The following is a 12,862-nucleotide window of genomic DNA, read 5'->3' as shown; positions in this document are numbered from 1 at the left end:
AGTTTATCTAAACTAAATAACAGCCGCCGTCGGCTGAGCCAAAAACCTTTCAGTATTGATAAATGCCATCTCAGCGCCAGTGTCCTTAACCCTGCCGCGGAGTCAACTACAGTGAAGGCGAAATGAAGCAAGGCAGCAGCTACACCTCCCGGTCGAACACTCTCTGATCAAAGTCTCCTAAACCTTTGGAAAGAAAGTTCGCAGAGTGATTGTTCTTCTGGTAATTCTGCCGGGCAACCTTTGGACCGTGTGTGTGTGTGGCCAGTGAATGCTGAGAAGATGTCTTACACCATCATTGAGAATTTGCTGAGGGCTGCCTTATTGTTTGGTCTGATGTCGCCAGGATCCCCTTACTCTTACTTTTCCATATCAGAGCAAGATGAAAGGTACAGGTTTGTCATTAATATTTCATTTCTCATTCGACCCGAAACGTCACCCATTCCTTCTCTCCCGAGATGCTGCCTGACCTGCTGAGTTACTCCAGCATTTTGTGAATAAATCGATTTGTACCAGCATCTGCAGTTATTTTCTTATACCAACAATTCACTACTTCCAATAGCAATGTCAATGATGTTACAGGGTTTCGGGGGGGGGGGGGGGGTGGGGGGGGTGTCATCTGCCCTCCCAAATTCACGATTAATTAAATTTGGGAAGTTATTAAAGGCGCTTCCAAATCCAAAGGAAGGCACAGACATTTGGTTCAGTAACTCATTTTTCATTGCCACCTGAAACATTTTCCTTTAAATCTTCAAGCAGAGAGACATGCCCGGAAACCAAAGTAATCACAACCGAGTACCCATGTCTGAAGCCCAATGGAGAATTGGCGACCTGTTTCAGGTAAGCACCTTCAATCGGTCCCTTTCTCGAATGCCTTGCGATTACAATTGTTTAACAGATTGTTATGTTTTATTTTCGACTATGTTGCTTCTGAGTCAATGCCACTGATCGCTATCCAAATTAAAATTTGTGGGGGCAAATGACAAGCGTTCCATCCCTAATTAACAATCTGCGAACAAAAAGTCATTAAAAAATAGTCAATATGTGTGGGAAGGAACTTCAGATGCTGGGCTACACCGAAGATAAACGCAAAATGCTGGAGTAACTCTGCGGGACAGGCAGCAGCTCTGGAGAGAAGGAATGGGTGACGTTTCGGGTCGAGACCCTTCTTCAGACTCAGAAGACTTCATTCAGTCTGAAGGAGGGTCTCGACCCGAAACTTCACCCATTCCTTCTCTCCAGAGATGCTGCCTGTCGTTACTATCGTTACTCCAGCATTTTGTGTCTATCTTTGAAAAAGTCAACCATATGTATTAAAATGTCAACAGATTCCTGCATTTTCATTGTAAGATGCTAATTTTTGTTGTTGAAAGCACTTTTTTATTTGTAAAGGAATGTTCATCATTGTAATTGTGCTGCATTGCTCCTGATGCTCTTCCACCCTTCATACCAATCTGACACTGGTACCTGGGGTGGCGGGAGGGGGGGGGGGGGGGTGGGGGGTGGGGGGGGGTGGGGGGTGGGGGGTGGGGGGGGGAATGCAGGACCTTCCTGACTCAATTGTACAGTTTGCTGTGGATTCCACCCCAGTGAGATGAAGCAGAGACCTGTGCATGGAATGTATCTGGAACAGATGCCACACCAAACTTCGGTTTGCTCAAAATGCAGCACTGTATAATGTATTTTACATCTGTGTGATGCCAGTTATTAATGCAAACTCTGGAATCTTGTAGTAAACACGTGAGTTCTGGCTGGACTGGGTGCCACTGCTTCGTTACATCTGAATCCATTTGAAACCCTCACTTTAATTTGGGTGAAAACTGAAATCCTTATTTTGCAAAAGATAATTGGTTTTGGACCAAAGTGATGATAGAAAGCATCTGCTTTGCAAAAGTAGTGCTTGTAAGTAGAGAGAATGCCAGTGTACAATTGGTAGTGTTCACATCTTATACACATTAAGTAGTCCAGACGGATACTACTGATTTATTGAAAATATTGTTTCATTTTATTTCTTAATAACTGCTTTAAAAGATTAACAGTATACATGAAATCCTTTCTATGTGGTGTTTTATTAGTTTATCAAAAGCTCAGTGTGCTGTCCCTTGCTGAATTAATGGACTTGGGAGTTATATTTTGTGGATCTTATGGTTTGATGAATGGAGGGACAGTCTCAAAGGGCCAGATGGTCTACTCCTGCCTCTATTTCTAATGTCCCTAATATACATATACTTTGTAACAAAACCAAATAAGCTGTGCAATTTTGCTGACGTTGTGGAAATTGATAACTACATGCTGGCAGCAAGTCTTCTGTGACTAACAATGCACTTCAATTGAAGCTAATTCAGCCATTCTACTCCCCAGTCTTTCAAACCCGTCAACTCTTTCTTTACTCTCCCAGAAATCACACTGGCACTTTGAAGTATGAATATCTGCAGTGTTCTGCCTTTGCTGATTGAGAAGCAAAGTACGTGAAGAGTCTATGCGTTTGCTGATGCTACTCTTAAAAATGCATCCATCTGTTGCATTGCAACTGTGAATTACTTGCAAATTTGGGACGGGGCTATGCTGAAGGAGGAAGGGTAAACACAGCTTTAGTCACTTCTAACGTGATTTAATTACTTTTTGGTTTGTCAGCATTTTTACATTTTCACTTAAACAATGTAAGGAATCTGCTAATCCATAAATGATGAGGTTGGAGCAATTCCATGTGGCTTCCCAAACCTTGCTGATATTTACTGAAAGATTGTATTAACATTGCTCTGAAGCCAATCCTTCCCGGTGATAAATTGCAATGGTACAATAACTTCCTTGGCTGTGATCTGTCTGCCTTTTCGCTCTTCCCCAATGTAATTCTTCACACTAGTGAAAGCAAGAATGATAACACAGATAAGCTATGTCATTAATAGGAGTTGTCATGCATTGCATTCCAAGCACTGAGAATGTTTTCAAGACCTTACACACACAGACCGCCACCTGCAGCAACTCAGTGTTGCATTCAGTCTGTAACTGCTAGACCACAAAATACTCAAAACCATTTATCTTAGACTGGACAGCAATCATTCATTGTGCCCCCATAATAGGGAATGGGCAGTACAGTCAGAATTTGATCACCATCCAGAAATCTCTACTGGAAAAGCACTTTGGTTTAAACATAGTATAAACATGGGGCTCTGAAGTCCATGATTGAAAAAACTCCAAATGCACATTTGTCTCTGCTCACTCACAAAGAACTATTTGTCAGGATAAAATAAAGCTGGTGTTTTCCATCAAACTGCAGTAAAGATATGAAGATAAAATTGGTAAATAAATTTTTAGATCTGGTTAGGTTCAGAAAAAGAATTCCTCAAGGTTTTATATCCGGCTAAATTGTAAATGTATTCATTTTAGAATTCTGAAATAATTTGATTTACTTTGCTGAGTTTGGGACCATTCTGAAATTGAACTTATTCAACATTGACAATGAGATATTTAACCCCAATTCCAAATAGCAACCACAACTCCTGTGCCAATCAAATAGATCACGGCTGATCTGGATTTCAAATATATTTACTTCCCTTTGTTCCATGTCTTTTGACATCCTTATTTATGCCGGTCTTTAAAATCCCTTTCAGAAACGAGTCCATAAGATATTTTTTTTAAACGTGTATTCTTTATATGTAGATAGGCACAAAATGCTGGAGTAACTCAGCGAGTCAGGCAGCATCTCTGGAGAGAAGGAATGGGTGACGTTTTGGGTCGAGACCCTTCGTGACCCGAAACATCACCAATTTCTTCTCTCCAGAGATGCTGCCTGACCCGCTGAGTTACTCCAGCATTTTGTGTCTACCTTCGATTTAATCCAGCATCTGCAGTTTTCTTTCCTATCATTTTTTATATGTACTTGAAATCGATTAAGTGGTACATTTTCCACTTTAAAAATTGACTGGAGTAACTCAGTGGGTTAGGCAGCATCAACTGGAGATTTCAATTCTGTGATATTAATTGAACAGAAAAGGCTGGTAAGGTGGATCAAGAAAAAGGAGTTCTACAAATTACAAAGGATTAATTTCAAAATTAAGATGATAAATGTCTAATGCGAGAGAATTCATGATTAGATCTATAACATAGAACATAGAACAGCACAGTAACATACCCTTCGGCCCACAAATGCCAAACATAGTACCAGGGGAAATTAATCTTCTCTGTCTTCACATGATTCATATAAACGTCATTCCCTGCATATCCACGTGTCATTTTAAAAGCCTCTTAAATGCTACTATCATATCTGCCTGCACCACCACCCCAGCCACGCATTCCAGGCACCCATCACTCTCTGTTTAAAAAAAACGCCCCACATATATCCATGAAACATTATCCCTTTCACCTTTAACCTATACCTTCTAGGCTTTGACATTTCCACCGTGAGCAAAAGGTTCTGACTGTCTACCATATCCCCGCCTTTCATAATTTTACGTATTTATATCAGGTCCCACTCAACCACTGGTGTTCCAGAGAAAACAATGCAAGTCTGTACAAGCTTTTCTTAGAACTAATACCCTCTAAGCCAGGCAACATTCTGGTAAATCACCTCTGCACCCTCACCAATGCCCCGATCTAGTGATGGGAAATAAGCACGCATTGAAAGAGGAGAAGGAAATGTATGTGTAAATGATAACAGAGAAGAAGAAAATATAATGAAAAACCAGGGTAATGGATTGGGGAGGCTAAGAATAGAACCTTTAAAATGAGATGAGCAATTATATAAACTAATATTGTACAACAATAATGGGAAGTACTTAAAACATATTTTTAATTGAGCACAGGATAATAAAACCTAATAAAAGCGAAGAACAATGTGAACACATAAAATTTCAAAGGCAAATAATGTTTTAAAAAAAGGAACATTAGGACTTAGGGATAGTACCTTATATTCAGTACAAGGATAGCTGAGGAATGTACAGTAAGAGAGAACTTGAAAGGATTAGAAAATAAATGTTAAAACGACCAAGAGAAACTATGAAGCAGATTAAATCAAGGACTATTGAACAAGAATTTTGGTTATCCAGTATAGGAAATGTGTTGTTAAGGTGGAAAGGGTGCAGTGAAGATTTACGAGGATGTTACTAGGACTCGAGGGCCTGAGCTACAGGGAGAGGTTGAGTAGGCTAGGACTTTATCCCTTGGAGTGCAGGAGGATGAGGGTGATCTTATAGAGGAGTATAAAATCATGAGAGGAATAGATAGGGTAAATGCATGGACTCTTTTACCCAGAATAGGGGTATCAAGAACTAGAAAACATAGATTTAAGGTGAGAGGAGAAAGATTTAATAGGAACCTTATGGGCAACTTTTTCACACAAACGGTGGTAGGTATATGGAATGAACTTGCAGAGGAGGTACTTGAGGCAGGTACTATCACAGAGCTAAAAAGAAACATTTGGACAGGTACATGGATAGAATAGGTTTAGAAGGATATGAGCCAAATGCAGGCAGGTGGGACTAGATTAGATGGGGCATATTGGTGAGCGTGGACAAATTGGGCTGGAGCCTGTTTCCATTCTCTATGTATGACTCTAAAATAGTGAAATAAATAAAATAAGATTAGTTAAATTAGGAAAGGGGAGATTAGGATTAGATAGGATAATATCAGAAGTTGTTGTTGCTGTTCATCCTTCGGGTTTGAAGATGACCATGACTTCACTTTCAATCTTACTATTTCGACCGCTGATTGGGATCGCCGCCAGCCCCGCGCGGTATGCTGGCCGAGGTTGTAGTCATGACCAGCGCTTGACTTGGATTTAAGTGTGGGGGAGTTGCGCAGATCGTCGGCCTCATTCTCTCGTCCTGGCCTATCGGGTTCCAGCAGCAAGACATAGTCGGGACGGCTGGGGACAGGTCAGGATGCAGTGGATGGTCAGAGGTGTCCTACGTATCTCACTCTGTCCTGTTTGCGCTCCACGACGCTTTGCTGGGATCGTCTTTCTGCCCGTTGAACCTTCTGGTGGTTTCCTCTGCGCAATCCGCCGAACCCAGGCTTCACATGCTAGCCTTAAAGCTGCTGGAACCAACGACTTGCCGACTGCACTTGTGGCATGCACACAAGACAGTGGAGACATCGCGGGGGCGGGGGTAGTCCTGCGGTTGATCCCACGGCTTGGGGGGACGGTCAAGACTGGGGTGGTTCTCTCTGGGCAGTGGTCCGCAGCTCCACGGGCGGGGAGCGCCGTCCGCCGGCTGCTGCTGCTCCTCAGGCCCCGGGTACGGGCCCCAGGCCGCCGTCTCGAGTCTCCCTGGGGCGCTGGCGAGGCTTCTGTCCCGGCCCGGGAGACCCGGCCTCCAGTCGCCTCCAACCCGGCCGTGCTGTCCCCTGGAGGCAGGGTCGTCCTGTCCCTGGCCATGGCCCTGGCCCTGCCCGCCCGCGTTGTACAAGGGGTGGCGGCCATGGCAGCGCGGCGGGGCGAAGTCGGCAGTCGCTGGAGGCCCGCAGTAAGATGGCGGCACCCACTCCATGGCCGACTCCGCCACCGCCCGTTAACCGGACCAGACGCTCGCTTCCCTCTCCCTTCCTCGGGCTCCCGGTCTCCGGATCCTCGACCAAGCGGGGCGTTCCCGCGAACCCGGGGAGCCGCGAACGGCTGCGACCGGGACCGGGACCGGGAGCCTGCAACAGTCCCCGCCACAATCTAAAGATACAGAATCTTGAAAACATGCATACGCAGACTCAGGAACAGATTAGAGACGGTAAGACACAAAATGCTGGAGCAACCCACTGATATCAGAAGTATCAGTGAGGAAATGGCAGAAATATATCTTTGCTCTGATATTTACCAAAGAGATTGAACAGTAGGCATGACATCGTATGATGAATCAAGCAATGAAGCCCGAGCATTTACGAGAGAACGAAGAAATACATTAAATAATTGAAACCAGCACAGAGATTGAAGACCTTGGTCCAGATGGACTGCATCAACAATTTTAAATGAATCAAGGAAAGAGATAACAGAGCCAATATTACTCACATTTAATAATTTGTGAGAAAATTCCAAATTTCGGGGGACTGATGGAGAACTTAAGAATTGGAAAAGTATATATCTTGGAAAAAGGACGATGTCTGTGCTGTTTGAGGTTAATCACCCCTGTCTTGGAACATCACTGCAGGAATTCCTTAGGGCAATGTCATCTAATGAATGTGCAATGCTCAATTCCATTTGTGCCTCCTCGCCAAAGAGGCTGGGTTGGGAGAACGTTGCAGAAACATCATTAATAGCAGCACTCCAAGGCTTTAAGTGCCTGCTGTAGTTGCTCATTGCCTCTTAAGTGCAAGAGAGGAATGGTTCTTAGCAAAATTAAATAAACAGCAATCGATGTATTGTGTAAAAAAATGAGTTTATTTAATTAAATTTAACATCTGATGACAAATGATGAGTAGGGTTCCCACATTTTGCTCCAGTGACTACCTCACATGTTTTTTCCCGCCTCCTGTCTTCCTGTCTCCACCTATATCTTTTCTTTGTCCAGCACCCCCCCTGACATCAGTCTGAAGAAGGGTCTCGACCCGAAACATCACCCATTCCTTCTCTCCAGAGATGCTGCCTGACCCGCTGAGTTACTCCAGCATTATTTGTACCAGCATCCACAGTTATTTTCCTACACAACTTGCCCCACATATAAGGTTTTCTTCACTCACATCTCTTTCTTCCTGTCTTTGTGATCCTGAAGAGTTTGTGAAGCTTTCTTCCTCCTTTTTGGCATTACCCTGCAATCCTCAGAAAAAGTCAGTTCAAAAATATCCATGTAAGATTTTGAATGGCATCCATTTGATTTCATTGACCAGTGAATAAAAATGTTGTCTCTAAAGACCATTGACAAACCGTCTAGGACCTGAAATGTTAACTCTTTTCATAGAAGCAGCCTGACCTCAATGAGTTCAATGATTCAATGATACTTTATTGTCACTTGTACCTAGATACAGTGAAATGCTTTGTTTTACATATGACAAAGTTAAAAAAGTTCACCAAACAGTCCAATCTTCTTCCTGCCATTGCACTTGGCAGCAGGGGGCCCCCACCGGGTCGCCCTTCATTCTCGGCAGCTTCCCTCCGCCTCCCCACTACCCTCTCTGCACCCCCCTGCCCGGGTCCCCCCTCATTCTCGACGGGCCCCACCTGGTCCCCCCTCATTCTCGATGGTCCCTCACCGGGTCTCGCGTTCATTCTCGGCCGTCTCCCAACAGGCCACCACATCGTTCTCAGCGGCTCCACGCTGGGTCCCTCCTGGCTGCTTCCAGTATCCTCTGTTATTATAATGGACCTGGGATTGACCTGGGTTACTTCAATGAAGAGACGTACAGAATAGTGAAAGGCTTGGATAGAGTGGATGTGGAGAGGATATTTCCACTAGTGGAAGAGTCTAGGACTAAAGGTCATATCCTCTGAATTAAAGGACATTCTTTAGGAAGGAGATGAGGAGGAATTTCTTTAGTCAGTGGTGAATCTGTGGAATTTTTTGCCACAGAAGGCTGTGGAGACCTAGTCAGTGGGTATATTTAAGGCAGAGATAGATAGATTCTTTCTTAGTACTGATGTCAGAGATTATGGGGAGAAGGCAGGAGAATGGGGTTAGTAGGAAGCGATAGAATGGCGGAGTAGACGTGATGGGCCAAATGTCCTAATTCTGCTCCTATCACTTATGATCCTATGATCTTATGCATACTTATTTTTGCGCATGTACTGCTTGTCCTGAGATAATTATAAGACTAATGATCCTTACTGAAATTAATATCAACACTAAATAATATAAATACTATTTGTAATGTTCAACAGTTCAACAGAGCTTTATTTGTCATTCGGTACCAAGGTACCGAACGAAATTACATAGCAGTCACACAAAAAAGAACACAAGACACATGACCCCAACACAAACGTCCATCACAGTGACTCCAAACACCCCCTCACTGTGATGGAGGCAACAAAACTTCCACTCTCTTCCCCACGCCCACGGACAGACAGCTCGTCCTCGACCGACCCGCACAGTCCCCGCAAGGGGATGGAAGTCCCCGCGGCCGAGCCGCACCGGGCGCTAAAACATCCCGCGGCCGAGCCGGGCGACGGAAGGCCCCGCGGCCGAGCCGTGCGCAGCTAAGTCCCGCGGCCGAGCCGCGCCGTGCGATGCTAGGCCCCGCGGCCGAGCCGCACCGGGCACCGCTAAGTCCAGCGGCCGAGCCGCACCAGCGATGTTAGGCCCCGCGGCCAAGCCGCGCCGTGCGATGTTAGGCCCCGCGGCCGAGCCGCACCGGGCACTGTTAAGTCCAGCGGCCGAGCCGCACCAGCGATGTTAGGCCCCGCGGCCGAGCCGCGCCGGGCGATGTTAAGTACAGCGGCCGAGCCGCACCAGCGATGTTAGGCCCCGCGGCTGAGCCGCGCCGGGCGATGTTAAGTCCAGCGGCCGAGCCGCGCCGGGCGATGTTAGGCCCCGCGGCCAAGCCGCGCTGTGCGATGTTAGGCCCCGCGGCCAAGCCGCACCGGGCGATGTTAAGTCCAGCGGCCGAGCCACACCAGCGATGAAAAGTCCCGCGGCCGAGCCGCGCCGGGCGATGTAAAATCCAGCGGCCGAGCCGCACCGGACGATGTTAAGTCCAGCGGCCGAGCCGCACCGGGCGATGGAAGGCCCCGCGGCCGAGCCGCACCCCGCGCCGTGAGGAAGAGACCTAAAAGAGGTTTCCCCCACCCCACCCCCCCCCCACACCCCCCCTCCCACACCACCACCCCCCACACATACACAAAAAAAACCCAAAAAAAACATCCCAACACCGACACACAACAAAAAAAAAAAAGAAAAAAGACGAACAGACTGCTAGCGAGCCGCAGCCGTTAGGCGCCGCCACTTCCGCATGTTAGAGGAAGTAGTTGAGGCAGGTAGAATTTGGATAGGTACATAAGTAGGAAAGGTTTTGAGTAATATAGAACAAGAACATAGAACAGTACAGCACAAGAACCGGCTCTTCAGTTCACAATGTCTGTGCCGAACATGATGCCAAGACCATCACTTATCTACCTGCATATACCCCTATCCCCCCATTCCAAAAGAGTCTGAAGAAGGGTCTTGACCCGAAACGTCACCCATTCCTTCTCTCTAGAGATGCTGCCTGTTCCGCTGTGTTACTCCATCATTTTGTGCCTATCTTCCCTCCATTCCCTGCCTATCCAAAAGCCTTTAAAATACCGCACACATATCTGCTTCAACCATCAACCCCAGCAGCACATTCCAGGCGCCCTTGGTGTAAAAAACCTACCCCGCGCACATCATTTAAATTTTGCCCCTATCACCTCAGAGCTATTTTCTCTAGACTTTGATTTTTCTATCCTGGGAAAAAGATTCAGACTGTTTACGCTCTCTAGGGCTCCCATCATTTTGTATACCTCTATTGGGTCTTCCCACAATGTCTGGCGTTCCAGAGAAAACAACCCTGTGGCTAATATACCCCCAATCCAGGCATAATTCTGGTAAAACTCCTCTGCACCCTTTCCAATGCCCCCACATCCTTGCTGCAATGGGGCAACCGGATCTGCACACAGTACTCTTAATGTGGCCAACCCAAAGTCCTATAAAGCTGCATCGTGACTTCTGGACTCTTATACTCAATGACTTGGCGTATGAAAGCAGGCGTTAACATATGCCTTCTTTACCACTCTGTGGTTCAAATGTGGGCAAATGGGACTAACTTAGATGTGCATCTTGGTCAGCATGATCTCTATGACCGGCATATATAGGTTTGCATATGAACTACTCAATTCTTTAACATGTAGCCTATTAGTAAAGCTTCCTACTTTGGTTTATAATTGAATTTTTTAATATCTATAACAGAATAAAAGTTCAAGAAGAAATAAACAATAGGTATACATGTGACAGGAAAGAAGCAAAAGAGGTGGTGTTGGGTGATGTTCTCAGCTGCCCAATAGACCAAGAACCTAATGGCCAGTTTGAGAACATGACTTTCAAACACACTTTTCCTCAGATGACCAAACACTGTTCAGGCGTGTTGGAGTTGGTGATTAATTTCATCATTGATATCAGCGATGTGTTCAGAGCTATGGAAAGTGATATATATCTGAAAGATGTGATCTATATCTGGTCATCATAATCTAGAAATGTTATGGAGGCAATGGAGAAGGTGAAGGGGCAAATTGTACATAAGGCATCTGAAATGCAAGAGTGTACATGTCAAGAAAGGAAATACCAAGTGGCTTTCTTTTTTTCCGAAGAAAAAAGGTGAGTTCATAGATGTCTTTACAAATATGGAAGGATATTGAAAGATTGGGCACAAAGAGACTGTATCTACTTCTGTGGCAAGGTATAACTAGAAGGCATAATTACAATCACATAATGTCTGAAGAAGGGTCTCGACCCGAAACGTCACCCATTCCTTCTCTCCAAGATGCTGCCTGACCTGCTGAGTTACTCCAGCATTTTGTGGTGTCCCGCTGAGATACTCCAGCATTTAGTATCTACCTAGACATAATTACGAAATAGGTATCAAAAAAATCCATTCAAGAATTCAGAAGCCACAGCTTTACCCAAAGACTAATAGGAATGAGGAACTCAGCACCACAGGAGGAAATTGAAGTGTGTAGGTTAGATGCATTGAAGGGAAGGCTGGACAAACATATGATGATGAAGAAGAGAATAGAAGGCAAAGATTAAAGAACTAGATGAGAAAAGATGGAAGGATATACAAGTCCAGCATAACGCTGACATGAACTGAATGGCCTATATATCTAATCTAATTCTCTTACATGCTTGCCTGAGCAGTGAAAAGGCAGTAAGTCTCATAAAATCCTGTACTTGGTAAGGAGTTCTTAGCTGGCTGAAATGCATCAGGAATTACAGCATTTAAAAGACATTTGGACAGGTTCATGGACAGGAAAGATTTAAAGGGACATTGGCCAAAAAGCAGGCAAATGGGACAAGAACAGGAAGGTACCTTAGTTGGTGTAGACTAGTTCCATCGGGTGGCACCACAGCAGTGGCTGCCTCGCCAGCATTCTGTCTGTCCTTTCTACTGTTGTTTATTATTTTAAGTATGTGTTAAAGTATGTTTTAGTGTTTCTTGGTTGTGGGGGGGGGGGTTAATTGGGGGAAACATTTTTTCAATCTCTTACCTCGATGGAGATGCGATTTTTCTCCATATCGTATCTCTGTCCCCTCTGCGGCCTAACATCATGGAGTGGTGCGGCCTTTCCTGGAGACCGGCCCGGCACTTCAAGTCGCGGGCGCGGCGCGGGCTTTAACATTGGGAGCTGCGATCCTTTGTCGAGGATCGACTGTGGAGAGCTCCAACCGCGGGGCCTATGGACTTTAACACCGTGAAGCCTGTGATCTCTGGTAAGAAGAGGCCGACTCGGGAGCTCCAAAGTCGCTGAGTGTTCCAATCCGTCCCGACACCGGTGTTTCGATCATCCTGACGTGAGGGCTTCGGACAGTCGGCAGCAGCGACTGCGGATGGTTCAACAGCCTCGACCGCGGGTGAACAAAGAGGAAGATGATTGAACTTTATTACCTTCCATCACAGTGAGGAATGTGGAATCCGCTGTGGTGGATGTTTATGTTAAATGTTATTTTATGTGGCTGTGTGTTTTGTTGCTTTTTACTTAGCATGGATGTATGGTAACTCAAATTTCACTGTACCTTAATTGGTACATGTGACAGTTAAATTGAGTCATGAATCTTGAATCTTGAATCTAGTTGGACTGAAGGGTTTGTTTCCATGCTGCATATTTCTTTAACACTAACTCTGAATTTGAGGATGCTATTTTCATTGTGGTGAGTTGAGCATTAGCATGTTTCATTTATGCCATGTCCAGCAGTGAGTTGAATGAATTAGACTAAAG

General features: G+C 45.3%; 1 protein-coding gene across 1 annotated transcript in view; it reads left to right on the top strand.

Annotated features, from left to right (window-relative positions):
• Positions 1-279: 279 nt before the first annotated feature.
• The window catches only part of ccbe1 (collagen and calcium binding EGF domains 1), a 282,953-nt gene continuing 270,370 nt past the window's right edge, over positions 280-12,862 (top strand). Inside the window, exons 1-2 of the mRNA XM_078409606.1 lie at positions 280-386; positions 754-837. Coding sequence (XP_078265732.1) covers positions 280-386; positions 754-837 — 191 coding nt within the window. The remainder of the gene's footprint in view (positions 387-753; positions 838-12,862) is intronic.

The sequence above is a fragment of the Rhinoraja longicauda genome, chromosome 1 (genome assembly GCF_053455715.1).
Source record: "Rhinoraja longicauda isolate Sanriku21f chromosome 1, sRhiLon1.1, whole genome shotgun sequence".
In the NCBI taxonomy this organism is placed as follows: Eukaryota; Metazoa; Chordata; class Chondrichthyes; order Rajiformes; family Arhynchobatidae; genus Rhinoraja; species Rhinoraja longicauda.
The sequence above is the reverse complement of the archived record's forward strand: the minus strand, read 5'-3'. Positions and strand labels throughout refer to the sequence as shown.